The following is a 14,970-nucleotide window of genomic DNA, read 5'->3' on the forward strand; positions in this document are numbered from 1 at the left end:
AAAAAAAAAAAAAAAAAAAAAAAAAAAAAACATACATCTGCAAAATGGTATAGGACAACATCTGAGGGGCTCAAGGTTGGGGCATCGCCAGGTAGCGCTCTGAGGAAGGACTAAACATAAACAACCAGAGATAGAGGCTACCGTAGATATTATAAGGTCGTTTTTTCTCATCCACTTGTGATGAACATAAAAAGGGCCGAAACTGTTGCAAGGAGAGCGATTGTACTCACAGTTGGGTAACACTACCGGGGTGGTGTGCTTCCCCCAGCAATGTGCCAAAGCAGCAAAAAAAGTGTTTTCCATGAATTCCTCTTTTTTTTTTTTTTTTTTTAACAGATTTAATAACACTGTTACATTGCCCGTCCATCATTTCTCTGCATCAGTGAAGAGTCCAGGGTTACCAACTCGTTAACTTAATTTACATAACTCATTAATTCGTATTTGGTTCTATGGAAAGTTTCGCTGCACCAGTCAACGCTTACGTTATATGCGCTTAAGCACACACATAATTGCATATGTGGTATTTAGTCTAACCGTTATAGGTGTAGCTACTCCGGTACTCTCAGATGGAAAAGGCCGCGCTTTGTAAACATCCTCGTGAGTTGTCACGTAAAACAGCAGATACAACTAAGCTTGCACATTTGTGCCCGTTGCTGGGGTGTGGATCATTCACATCTTCCTCCATATTGCAATTGTGCACGCGAAGCAGCGTGCATATAATGTAGTTTTTTTTTTTTTTTAAGTCGACGTGGTTGAGAAGTGAGTCCACTATTTCATAATTGTTTATGCTTCATTTTATATATTCTTTTTATACCATTTTAATCGGCCGGGGTCTCCCTCCAGCAGTTGCGCGTCCTCAATTTAACTTTTGCCTTCGCGCGCTGAGGTTGTTAGGGTGGCCGTACATACGTGGCCTCTTCCCCACGGCTATGGCTGGAGGTGCTTTTTCTCTTGCCACGGCCACAGAAGCAACGGCAGCGGGAGCAGCCGGAGAGCAGGTGTATATCCTCACATCTCGGGTGTAAAAAAAAAAAAAAAAAAAAAGAAAAAAAGAAACGGCAAGTCCTTGTAAGCACACACTTCGCTCGCATATACAGCCTTTCACATATGAGTAGAAGCGGACCAGAATTATAAGTTCATCTTTTTATAGATACAATATGACACCCTTCCACTTTGATAAATTTTGCACTTTTCTTATTTCTATTTTTATTTGTTTTCCCGTTCTAGTGCCTTTCGAATAAATTATTTATTTTTTTTTTTTTTAAATCACTCATATAGGAGACTAATTGTTTTAACTCCACAGAGAAAACAGTTTCTTACATTACGCCTCTTTTAAACGTACATGATAATGTTGTTGATGTGCATCACGTATGCAGGGTTATAGTGTTCACATGCTTTTGTCCTTATCATTTAAAAAACATAAAGAAAAACAGAAACGAACGTATTAAAAGAGAGAAAGACTTGACTCTTCCATATGTACAAAAGTTACATTTGTATATTTATATATATTTTTTTTTTGGGGGGGCGGTGCATACGTGAACGTGTGAACATAATTATTTCCAACTTAGCTCTCCAGAGAACACGAAGCAAAAACGTGTTCGCGCATTTTTTTCTGAATTATCCATATGTGCCTCTTACACTTGTAAAGTATAATTGCGACATGGGAATCATATGTAAATACATTGTCATATTTATTTATGCGCGATAGGCAGTGATATTTCATCACAGCTTTAGCTTTTTCATTGCATAGCTCACTTGATTCTCACATCCACCACTGGTGTTTTATTTTGTCAGGCATCGCTCTGCTTTGCACATGCCTTTTGGGGGGTCTCATTTAACATTGGGCGCTCCAGTTTGCACATGCATAAGACCAGGTAGGCATATTTTATACCTACGGACTCGGTGGACGCATGAAAGGAGGCACATGGCGTGATGTGACAAAGGCCCCTTCTCCCTCACACATTTATATTATTTATTTTGCATACACATGCCTCTTTTATTTTTTCCATAATTGTTTTAAAACGCGAAGGATACTAACCAATAGTATACACCTGTTTTTACGCGAATCTTTTCCAAGCACCTTTTTTTTTATGCACAACAAATCAATTATCAAGTTTGTTAACCGGCTAGTTAACCAATTAGTTCACCACTTAATTTTTTTTTTTTTTTTTTTTTTTTTTTTTCCTTTGAACATTTTCTCGTTTTCTCTTTCTCATAATTGTACATTTTTTTAGTTATGATTTTTTTTTCCCCCTCCTTTTTATAAAGCCACGGCGTGATACGCATATTTATACAATTTTAGAGTGCGGACTCGGTTCCCAACTCCTATCATAATTATCCCCATGGGAGGAAAAGAAGTGTTAAACGTTTTCTTTGCGTCTATTATGCGTCTGCGGTGCTAGGCCCGCGTTGCGTCCACACTGCGTCAGTTTTCTGCCCTATTTTAAGCCCATTTTTCTGGCCCCAACTGAGCAATTTTTTTTCCCCATCTAAGTAACTTGTTTCCCCATCCTAAGTCCATTTTTCGTCGTTTTTGCCCTCCTTGCAAATTATATATAATCTAGGTGCAATGGTTTCTGCCTTTATTCATGAAGACAGCCCATGCCCACGGCGCTTGAAATATCAGTAAAAAAAGTACGTGGCGGAGATCGTCCTGTTTTTTTTTTTAATTTATCCACCCAGGTGTTTTTATTGCATTTTTTTTTATGAATTTTTTCACTTGGAATTTATGCATTTTTCCTCATCTGTTTTTTTTTTTTTTTCTGCTTTCGAATTCTTTTCTTAAATTATTTAGTTGCCATTTTTTTTTTTTTTCTTTTTATCTTGCATATTTTCATATGTTCCTTCGTGCATATTTTGTTTCATTTACCCTCCCCCTTTGTTTTGCTCTTTATTCTTATCTCCCATTTTTTGCTCTTCATCCTTATTTTCCCATTTTCTGTTCATTCCCGTATCTTCCTCGTTCTTTTCTCCCGTCCCCTTACATTCTCTTTTTTTTTTTTTGCGTCCCCCCATCTCCTCCACCCCATTTCTTTTTCACCCCTTTTGTGTCCCATATTTTTTTCAAGATGAACACCCGTGCGTCTGTCCTTTATTTTTAATAGAAAGAGGGAAAAAAAAAAAAAAAAAACCAAGGAATAATTTTTTTTCTCATTTTTAATTAGCCATTTCATTACCTTTTTAACATTCGCCCATTCGGATTGTCAGTCTTTTTGATACTCCGCTATGTAGTTATTTTCTTCCTCTCCTTTTTCGTCTTCTCGTAGTCACATGGTCTCATCACATTATCCCATCAATTTTTTCCCCTATTTTTTGTACATTTGGTCTATTTGGCCAATCATTAATCTTCTTTTTTTTTTTGTCCCAAATTTATACTTCAATTTTGTTTCTACTCATTCGCGTCCATATAATCAATCCCACCCTTTTTGTTTTGTTTGTGCGCCCCTCTATTCCTTGTCCGCGCCGAGATTCCGACCCTATAATATATATAATGGTATTGTATATTTCCTCAAGGGGTAATCAAATAAATGACTACATTATAACTAGATCAGTAAGTTCCAACAGAGATTACGTCAACGGTGTCAAAAAGGACGATCCGAAGTATAGAAGTGAAGGCAACGGTTACGATATTCGTAACGGTCTGGAAGTCTGTAACGGAGTGGATCTTGAGACTGAAACAAATCCTAATAGCGGCATCCTCACTAACAAAGGCATCTCCCCCACAGGGAATTGCATCGACACTGGGAAAAACCAAAGAGACATCGAGCGCCACTTTTTTAATCTTAAATATGATATAAATAACTCGGTTGACTTTGGTTTGTACATAAAATTAAAAGACATTAACAGCTTGTCAAACGACAACATCCACGAAATTAATGAACTGCTAAAGAAGGAGAAACAGAAGGATATTGAAAAAGAGAGAGAAAGGCGATCCAGTGCTGATTCCAAGGATTCAAATTACAACAACAAACAGGAGTACCACGAGACACATAGCGAGAAGGAAGAGGCACAGCAGCAACAACACCAGACAAAACCATCTGCTGTATCGGAGGAGTTGCTACTTCAATATCATCGCGATCTCCAACAGCAACACCAGAAACGGAAGGAAAAGAGACAGATACGACTGCAACGACAGCAGACAGGGGAGGACGATCAGGAGGAATCCATTTACGTGAGGAAGTACAATAAAAGAAGGGAAAAAAAAATCGAACCCGAGACGCAGTGGAGCGACTCACGCGCGGGGAGTAACGATCAATGTGGTAATAGCGCCATATCGGAAAGTAGTGGCGTGCGCGACAACAACAGCGTAATTGAAGATAGTAACCTGCGTGGTAGTAGCGGCCAACGTGAAAGCTGCAACCCACGTGAGAACATTGGGCTGCGGCACAGCTCATGCATGCGGAACATCGATTACAGCCTTTGGAACAGAACAGGAGAGCGCACCCTAAATCAAGCGCTGATACAAACAGAAGTTACAACTGAAAAGGAAAAGAGAAAATACAACAAAATGAATAACAACACCGACGTTCTTGTTAATACCGGAAGTAATAACACCTGTGGAGTTAGAAGTGGAGGAAACATTAGGGGGGCTGGGAGCATGCGAGGCAGCAGCGGGAGAGGTGGTGGCATGAGGGGAAGCGGCATGCGAGGAAGTGGAGTCAGAGGTGGCGGAATTAGAAGTAGTAGTATCCGAGGCAACGGCGTCAGGAGTAGTAGCATCAGAAGTAATAACGGAAGAATTGGTGGAATCAAAAACGGAAATAATGCCAACCACAAAGGTAACAACAATGAGTACTACTCCAGTTACAACTACGGATATGCTTATGAGGATGGCAGACAACAAAGTGAACTCCTAATTGGAGAAGAAAATGCCAACATGAAAAAACAATACAACAATGTAATTAACGAATTTGATCACATCGAAATTGTAAATAACATGTCTGATGATGAGAAGAACGAACAAATAGAGGAACAGATAAAAGAACTGGAGCAGATGGACGTTTTAGAAAGGCGCAGGGACGCCAGGCCAAATGATGGTTCCTTAGAATCAGTGGAGAACGATGAAGAGAAATTTAAAAATATCGAAGGAGATGATGGAGCCGAATCAGTAACAATGTCGCAAACAGGAGGAGTCGTCGATAGAGCACGCTTAACTAATCCTGAAAGCCACTCCTACGATCAGTATACCCAACACAGTATGCTCAAACATGTGAATGGGAACCACCATCACATGAATCAAGACATCATCCAAGACCGCATGGAAGTAATAAACGAATTAAGCACATCAAAGTTGTGCCAAGCCAATTCGGAAAATGCCAATGGGGAGGATCCCAAACGATTTGACGACGACAATACATTCAAAATGGCGTACGAATGTAATAACGGCATTGGTAATGACGATATGGGTAATAATGGGCATATAAGTAACGACGCCAATGTTAACAATGCTTACAACCATACCCCCAACGATACGACCAACGTTAAGGGAGGAAGGATGCTAAGAAATCTCCACAAGAACAATCTTCATGTTGATCACAGACAAGGAGTTCACAGGGTGTCCAAGAAATACGGCGCTGAAATGGATGGAGCAAATAATGTGGTAGTACATCGAAAGAGGAGGAGAAAAAATTTGGACGACAGCAGCAGGTATGTAGAAAATGAAGGCATTAACGGAATGATCTCGGGGGATACAGACAGGTATTCCTTCACCAATGTTAAATCTGAGAGCGCTCACTTAGGAATGACCCCCCATAATGACTTTGCAAGTGCTGAGGCGAAGCATATTAATAATGATTTTGGTATGTCTCGTAATGAGTGCAATGGGGGAATTAAGCAGGATGAAGGTGACAACGAGGAGCAACACTCTACGAATAGGTTTGGTGTTAACAGGTTTGAGAGAATTAACGATCACAGCAGCCGTAGGGGACGTGCTGCCTACATGGCGAGAAATGGTTTCACGGGTGTAAGTAACTTCAGAGGGCACTCCCCTTCAATGGCAGATGGAAACTGCAAGCCCGAAGAGCGAAATTCAAAAAGACGCGAACGTTACAATGCACAAAATAACAACGAGTATGAAACGTACTATGACAATGACACTGGAGAAAATAACCACAAAAGAGCAGCACAAGGAATGGTGGGTAACAACCTGGACGAGGCAGACGATGAGATAAATGGCTTGAACAACTCCACTCTCCAGTCAAAAGTATGTGCAAAACCAGGTGAAGCACCGTCATTTGGACATGCAAGAGGTGGAATTAAAATGAAGGTCCATCGAAATAAGAAAAAAGGAAGAGCATTCCATAGGATGCATGCAAATATGAATATCATAAAAGGCATGAACAAAAATAGCGAATCGAAATTTGGTCATTCAACAAATGCAACTATGCGCCACTCACAAAATCTGGAGAAGAAAGAGTTTTACAGAAATGAGCACAATCTGGAGCATGTAGTCCATGACAAAGTAAGGGGTTCGCCGGGTTCGCACTTCAATGGGCACAGTAATGCGAAGGACGACTATGCAGACAGCAACGACAATGACTACATGAATAACGAGAGCAGCTCCCACAACTACGGGGGTCGATACAATGATGATGATTACTACGATGACAACGACGGTGGTAAGTTTATGTGAGAGAAGAAGCGGGTCTGGCCGCTCATCCATGATTTGCTGAGTAAAATGCGAACAAGAGAAAATTGTTTGTTTCCACATATTTTTTCATATTTTCCCATTTCCCCCCCCTATCAGAGCACAAGAAGCGGAAAAAGCGAGTTACGGAGGAAGGCTCCAAGGAGAGCAGCAAAATCAACGTAGGGAACAAATACCAAGTGCCCAAGCTGCCGAACTTCTTTCTGTGCCGCTCAGAACTAATGTACAGAAACTACGAAGCGGTGGAGGAAACAAATAACGATCAAGTTTGTCTGACATGTTCAGGCCTTCCTTGCCATTGCCGAGTAGGAGAAGCCACGTTAGTATATTCACCATTAATGCTAGAAAGGGTACGAGATAAATGTATGAAAAATAGAGGCTACCACAAATGCGTAAAAAATGAAATCGAGTTATCTGCATATGTTCAAGAGTGTGCAAAAAGCTGGAAGTCAAATATAGACGACTGGGTCCCTTTTTCACCTGAGTATGCATATAAATTATTGCATTATGCAAATTACGATCCACATAAAGCTATCAGCATTATGAAGTCCTCGGAGTTTTCTTTTCGAAAAATTATGGACCCTCCGACGAGGAAATATCAGAACAAATGGAAGCCAAAGGATAAGCGGGAGCATATTTCCAAGAACCCCTTCCCGTCTCCCCTAACCATACGGACTTACCTCTCCAAGAGGCACCACATTAGTGGCTACCACTTGAGATAACACTATTGGCATTGCGCCGTCCTTGGTCATGGTACACACCTCTATGTACTTCACGCGGTGCTAGTATGTTACTAATGTGTGCGGAACACATGTGGCTGTGTCTCATCCCCTCCCTACATGTGTGATGACAAATGGAAGCAAATTTTCCCTTTTTCTGTTTCTGAGTTTACATTTCCACACCGCTTTAAAGAGAGATGATGTTACAAGTGGACAAGACAAATGTATGAATAAATGAGTGGAATATTTTGCCATCTCAAATGTGACTCTGTCGCGTTTTTGTGCGCGTGTATATATATTATGTGAGTGAAGGGGTGCTGTAGAGGAGACTGTGCCTCCGAGACTAACCGATCTTATAAGGCAGTTCCGCCTATCGTTTACTCGTGCACATAAACAGACACAGGAGAGGGCAGTTACGTCATTTGCACAATATCGTCACTTCAACTTTGCGGTGCCTGTGGAAACAGAACGTGCTGTATGTAGGAAAGTGTTTCCCTCTAAAGCCCCCTGCCTACTTGACGCTGGTAACGCCCAAGCGTAGAAGAACAAAATAGGATCCATTTGGGAAGTGGGTAGGTTGTTCCCCCTTCGTAAGCACATACCCTACTGACATATGCGTACACAGGGCAACATGGTCAAACATGCATCAGTGTACCGAGTTAATTGACCTGTGCTCGTATTCATGTAACATTTTAACAGCTTCATCCTTTTGTCCTTTGCTGGGTTGGTGCATCATTTCGTATCAATAAAACTCCCCTCCTGCGCAACTCCACCTCTCTTTTCTGTTTCATCCTCTTTACCTTGTTTTGTTTTTATTTGATTTTTTAGACTCCTTTTTTTAATTTTCCTACGCTTTTCATTTTTTGGTCGCACCACGTGCACCCGTCCGTGTTGATACGACCCCCCACGCGCAGGCTTACAGGGTTGCATACACGCACGCTGGCGCTAATTTATTTTCCATTCCATGTTAAAATGTTCCAGTGCTCTATCAAATTGTGGCCTTATGGCTTTATTCCATTGTTTTTTTTTTTTTTTTTTTTTGAATAAAAGATTTTTTTCCAAACTTGTCGCGCACGTCTAGGTCAACTACACAAGCGCTCTTTTTTAAGTCTCAACCTTTTGGACATTAAAAATAAAAATAAGTTAAAAAAATAAAAACATGGCGTGGCGCACCCTAACAAGTGGCGTAAAGAAAGAGGGTATATTTTGTACAGACCATGCGTTAGGAAGCCGTAGTGTTCCAGCTTTTTCACAAGAGGGGGCAACGGCGTGATGGAGCCTCACATAAATGTATGCAAATATACATACATAAATATATGCCTATTTGTACAGTAAAAAGCAAAGTGGAGTACGCTTAAATAAAATCATTAAATGTGTAGAGGGCAGTAGGCTGTTCATCCGCTTGGTGGCATCCATGAGAGCTCGTGGAAAAGGCACTCGCAAGGTAGCTCTGTTCTACAACCTTGCGCAATCGCTTTACTTAGTGCCGCTTCCTTTTTTAACTTTTTCCCGCCTTATCCTTTCACGGTTAAAAATTAAACAAAGGCACTTATGTTATTTCCCCCCCGGAGGAAGAAGTGATACGGGTCCACCTTGCATACTCAGCGATAACGTCGTAGACGTTGCGCACTGCGTTTCAAACGTGGAGTGGAAAACGAAACGGATGTTCAGACCTGTGCATGCTGAAGCAAGCACGTGTGTACAACATTTAAACTGCAGTTGCTGGCGCTTTAAAATTGTTGGCCACTATAAAGGCGGAGGTTTGTTTCTCTGCCGCACAATTTGTTAAAAATAAAAGCACGCAAAAATTAATTAAAAAATGGGAAAAAAAAAAAAAAAAAACAGAGGGACTCAAAAAGAGACACAGAATAATTCGCAGTGTGTGTTCGAGGAACGGTTGGCATGGAGACATGTGTGCCAATGCAAAATGGAGCGTGTAAGTATGGCGGACTCCTTAAAATGGCAAAAGGCAATAAAGGCCATGCATACGTAATACTCCCATTTGGGTGTGCCTACGCGTGCGCATACCTCTCCTTGATCCTCAAACAAGTGTGCACGCCGAAGAAGGGGTGAAAAAACTCCACTCCACTGTAGCATTTTGGACGTTCCAAACTGGTGCGTGCAGTTTTCCTCATAGTGATTGAAGTAGGACCATTAATCCGCTGATAACAGTTAGCTAAACAAACTCTCCCGTTATTGCAAAAAAATATATTTTAGGTATTCATACAATGGGGTTGTGCTCCTCTTCTACAATTTGAGAAAGAATAGGAAAGGATAGTGGGCTGTGTTACTGCGACATCGCTGCTATTCCCTGGACGAAGAGGAAGAAATTAAATATATTTACTCAACCCCCCAACACACATACCCAAACATACAACACCCTTCCTCCATGGTTGGTAGCTACTCGGCCACTTTGTTCAATCCTGTATTTCCATCCCCTTGCAACATTTCGTTGTTTTTAAAATATGACTCTAAGTCGTTGTCTAGTCTCGACTTCACATTGCTCGAGCCCATGTAATTGTCCAATTCGTCATCCTGCGGTGGTGAGGTGGAGGGCGTAAAATTTTAAGGCAGATTTAATTCAAGGGTGGCTTGCAGGACACGTGCGGATACTTCTTGTTCACGACACGGGTACAAAAAAGTGTAACCATAATCGCATTCGCATAAACATTTGAAGTATGTCGACTCGCAGCATGAAAAAAAAAAAAACAAAAGAAAACCACCAACTACTGGCTCTGCTTTATACACTAATCAGCCAACATTTGTACACTTGCCCTCTCGGAAACACGTTCAGTTGCAAACGACGGAATGCTAACCGCTAACGCTAACCGCCACTCTGCACTTACCAGATCCTTGGACGTCAGTTTCCCTATCTTGTCATGCAAATTCTGCGTCTTCTTAAAGAAGTGATTTCTTCTCTTGGTGGTTGTTCGATACTTTGTTGTTCGTCTTTTCCTAAAGTTGTTTACCTTGGTAATTGTAACCAACCCCCCTTTCCCATTGGTAAAAGACCTATCCTGAAACTTCCCTCCTATTCTTTTCTTCCCCTTTGCGTAATACGAGTTTGTTCCTCCTACTCTTCTCGAGTACTTTCTATTCATCATGGATAAATTACTTCGTCCGTAGTGTTTAAAAATGTGTTTCCTCACGTCTACTTTTTTTTTCTGTGGAGTGAATTTAAATATTTTTCCTGTAAATAAAATTTGTGTTGAGAATAATTAGGCGGGTGTGGGAGAGAGTGATTAATCAATCTTCTGGGGGCCAATGCAGGTGCTATTGGACGCACGGTGCGAGCAAAGAATAAAAGATACAAAAATAAAACAAAAAAATAAAACAAAAACACAAAGGGCGAAGTGTGGAGAATGAGGGTAAAACAAAAAAGCCATTTCTTAGGAGCGCGACGTGTGTGCGTGAACATGAGCGAGTGTTTACGCGGGAACATTCGCGCGTACACGTTTATGCAATATGAACAGGTGTAGCTGCAGTGGAGCAGTGCGAAGCGGAGGCTAACATTTTATATTCTGTTCCCATCCTTCTGTCTGCTTTATATATATTTATATATTTTTTCTTCCCCGCTTTAGCACGGCCGCTGCAAACCCAAAGCACCCACACATGTACGTAAATGTACTCATATTGTACATCTCTGTTTTGCGACATAGTTCTACTATTTTTACTGGGGGGTGCCATCACAACAGATTCAACGCGTTACCATGAACAATATGTTGGGCATTATCATCGTCACGCACGGACCGTTGCGCGCAACACCCCCACCTTTCCCTACGTCACAAACGTATTGAATGATGCATATGTGAATGTACGTATATATATATATATATATGTGTGTTAACATTGTATTGCACATAACATGATGCGATTCCTCCGATGGGTTACACTAGCTATCCCGTCATTCTACATGACCGCACGTCCCCTTTGAAATAAAACCCCGAGTTGTCACTTCACCTTGATAAATAAACCATTTGCTCATACGGTGACCCAGCACAACGCAATTTCCCCCTTCTGTCATCATTCCATTTCTCCCCCTTCGCAAATGCATACACGTCAATACAAAGTAAGCCATGCCACCACAATTTGGCAGAAGAAGATCCCCAATTTTGGCGACAAATAATTACAGTGCACGATAAAAAGGGAAGATGACAATGTTGATACAAACTGGTTGGCTCAACCCTGTCTATGTCATCCGGCAAGCATGTATCCCCCTCCACTGGTAAACTAAGCTTTGTTACACACACAACTAGGCGACACCACGATTTGTACACTTGCTGAGGTAGAAGATGTCGTAAGGGGGGTGAAGCCGGTCTCCGGCTGAACTACTCCACACAATAAGCACTTGTAAGTAACTACGCTTCTCTGTAATCCCTTCTGTACTTCAACTTATGTGAAACTATAAAGTGGACATTATTCCATTTTAATTCGCTCCTTAGTTATCTCGGATTGGGTCTACTGAATACAAAATTCCCTTCTGGACACGTCACAAACGGGGGAAGCATATTTAGGGCAAAACACAAATGTCCATATAAAGTATTCACATGTGTATACATAGGTAGGTACAAATAAATAGGTCTATCATTGTAATGATTCTTCTTCTTCCTTAAAAAAAAAACACGCACACCCTTTTTTTCTTCGTTCAACAGCCCACCCCCCTTCATCTTCATGTTCCTCTCCTTCTTCTGTCTCCTCTTTTCTTTACATAACCCCTTGCCATTTCGCCACGGCTTCATCAAGACCAGTTTAAATAGCAACAGTAAGGGTGACCACCCACCACTGTGCTATGTGTGCCTATGCAGCCGACTTGCCTCCCTCGTTTCACGCATTACTGTTTTTGTGGTGCGAACCAACATGCACCAAGTTAGAACGCCCTATTTACTACGCCGCCAGATACAAGTGTATATACTTACGTATACAGACCCATATACGGCTGAATGCTCATACAAATTCAGATAGGGGCTGTGCATGTTTTCAACCCGTTTGACTGTGGTCCTGTGGCCAATCAACCTCCATCGATCACCATCCAGAGTGTCCCTAAGCATCGCTATAATTCATCGTCATCCGCATGCCGCCTTTTCTTTTTTATACGTACGCTTGTGCATGTGTGGGTGCTTTTGTGCGCATACATATATATATATATATATATATATATATGTATGTATGCATGTACATGTGCACGTGGTTCAAACCGCGTCGTTCAACTATGTATTCATTCATTGGTTCATTCATTCACCCGTTCATTAATTTTTTTTCCCGCAACACAATCGTCTCCTCATAAATTGTGAACACAGATGACAAACTTTTATTATGGTCTTATTCACGAAATGGCTTTTTTTTTTTTTTTTAAATTATAATTGCGAGGATGGTATAATTTTGGGGTTCATTCAGGGAATCCGTTCGGTGAGCCCATTTTTTGTGCTCGCATATTCCCTTGTTTGACCCACACCATTTCGCGCAACATTTATATTTGTTTCGTCCCTTTTTCGTTTTTTTTCCTTTTAATCCATTTCACGTCGCTTTTCGTTGCTTTATTATTATTTTTTTTTTCTTTACGCACCTCTACTTGGTTGGTAGGAGAACTTGGAGAATCCCGGTTTTCTCGTTTTTGCAATTTTGGCATCTTTGGTTCTTCCTTGAATTTTGCTTCTCTCCATCTTCGCCATGGTTTCTGGTTTGGGGGATTACACAGCTGTTCAATTAAATATGTATATATGTGTAGTAACTAGGATAGCTGTACTTGCACGCAGTATGCAAATTGCTAATTTGATTTAGCCAATGGCGTGGGAGCTATGGTCGTATGTAAGACAGCTTCGGTGACGCTGCTGCGTTTGTATGATGTATCTCCTTTTTTTGGGGAGTTTCCCCACGGACATATTTATATGTTTTGTGTTTGTTTATATGCTGGTTTTTCTGAGTGCTCTCTTCACATGTACGTGTTGGGTTATCCTTCCGTACAACTCGTTTACACGTTTTTAGGTCTACTGTATTGCTTCTTGTTCGTGCGAACTGCGCAATTTTTGCTTTTCTCGCTTCTGAGAGAAGGGGCTGATCTGTTTCCGCTCCACTTGGAGTGCTCGTCTCGTACGCAATGCGACAAATGCGTTTAACCAACTGAATGATAAATTAAATGGGGAGTATATTACTTAGGCGTATTGCAATTTTGCATGCGTCATTGTGTACATTCGCGGGTGCTCGAGTGTGTGCTAAGTATACTTGCACATCAACCAGCACTGCGCGTGTGTTTAAAATATGGCTGCACGGAAAACACGCTTTTCATAAGGTTCGCACTTGAACAAAAGAAAATAGGGGAATAAATAAAACTGCAAAAATACGTTGGTGCCATGAGTATTAAAACGAATCAGTACTGACACTGAGTGGCTGTGAAAATAGCTGCTCTTATTCACGCGTCAAACATTTTAATGCGTGGTGCCTCTTTGTAAAGATGGTGAACATGAACAGGGGACATGTATTTGTGTATATGTCAAATTGAATGGTGCGCGGGGGGCGATTGATAAAAGAAGTCACGATTGAATTGCGTCATATGTCGCAGGTACAGGTAATTTTAATTGTTCCTCTGCTTCGCTTACTTATTTTTTTTCTCTTCTTCTGATTTTCTTCGTTCTTCCTCCACAAATGGTTAACTTCCTTGCCACATAAAACTAACGTACGTAATGATCTTACTTGCGCGCGGGGTACTTCTCTGTCGTGTTTTTGTACACGGGATTATGCTTCTTTGGTGAATGTATAATGTAATGGAATGAGTACATATATATTAAATATATGAGTATAAACAATTCTTCGATTGTTTTTTTTTTTTTCTTTTTGTTTTGTTTTTTCTTGTGTTGCCAAATTATGCGAAAATATTTTAAAAAATATACTCAGCATGGCAATTTTGGCTTTTTGACTTGGGTAATTTTTTTTTTTTTGTTTTGAAAAAGTAATTGCTCTGCTTCGTTATTTAAGTTAATTCAGGCGATCGAATGTTTTGTATTTTTGCTGAGCGAAAGCGAATGTTTTTGCGTGTTTTTTTTTAACCACTCATAATAATGTACGCATACGTTACTGATATATTTTCGCATCCTGTGCGCATATAATATATGCAGTAGTCCGTATTTAACTTTAATGCGCGGCGTGTTCGCGCACCAGGCGTATGTATACATATGCAACATGAGCACGATACTTGCGCCCGGGCACCGCGGCGAGGACGAAAAGATGGGGACGGGGTGGACTTTTCCATCGAGATGCTCATATAAAGTTACCGGCATTTTACGAACGTGCGCGGGGAAAAAACGTCGCGTAATGCCGCAAAAATGGCCGCTTTATTGTAAACCTGCTGCCCCAACATATAATTACGTATTTTATTTACCGCACGTTACACGTGTGCATTCCTTTCGCGCATACGCTTGCACCTGCGCCTCATTCTCGCACAAGCGATTGTACATATTATATGTAATTTATGTATGTATTGTTATATATATATGTAGTTATGTATGAAGGTATCATATGCCTGCATGCCCCTTTTTTGCCCCCCTCAGGAGTTCCCTAAATAGCCATGTTGCAAAAAAAAAAAAAAAAAAAAAAAAAAAAAAAAAAAAAAAA

The 14,970-nt window shown here is 40.8% G+C and overlaps 2 protein-coding genes across 2 annotated transcripts; one reads left to right on the plus strand and one right to left on the minus strand.

Annotated features, from left to right (window-relative positions):
• Positions 1–3,490: 3,490 nt before the first annotated feature.
• Positions 3,491–7,368, plus strand: AK88_02846 (uncharacterized protein; the record flags this gene model as incomplete). Its single annotated transcript, XM_012480469.1, has 2 exons — positions 3,491–6,617; positions 6,746–7,368. 2 exons carry the CDS (start codon positions 3,491–3,493, stop codon positions 7,366–7,368), a joined length of 3,750 nt encoding a protein of 1,249 aa, XP_012335892.1.
• Positions 7,369–9,765: 2,397 nt separating this feature from the next.
• AK88_02847 (uncharacterized protein) lies at positions 9,766–13,034 on the minus strand (the record flags this gene model as incomplete). Its single annotated transcript, XM_012480470.1, has 3 exons — positions 9,766–9,900; positions 10,212–10,555; positions 12,929–13,034. 3 exons carry the CDS (start codon positions 13,032–13,034, stop codon positions 9,766–9,768), a joined length of 585 nt encoding a protein of 194 aa, XP_012335893.1.
• Between the last annotated feature and the right edge of the window lie 1,936 nt (positions 13,035–14,970).

This window comes from Plasmodium fragile, assembly GCF_000956335.1.
Source record: "Plasmodium fragile strain nilgiri unplaced genomic scaffold supercont1.29, whole genome shotgun sequence".
NCBI classification, from domain to species: Eukaryota; Apicomplexa; class Aconoidasida; order Haemosporida; family Plasmodiidae; genus Plasmodium; species Plasmodium fragile.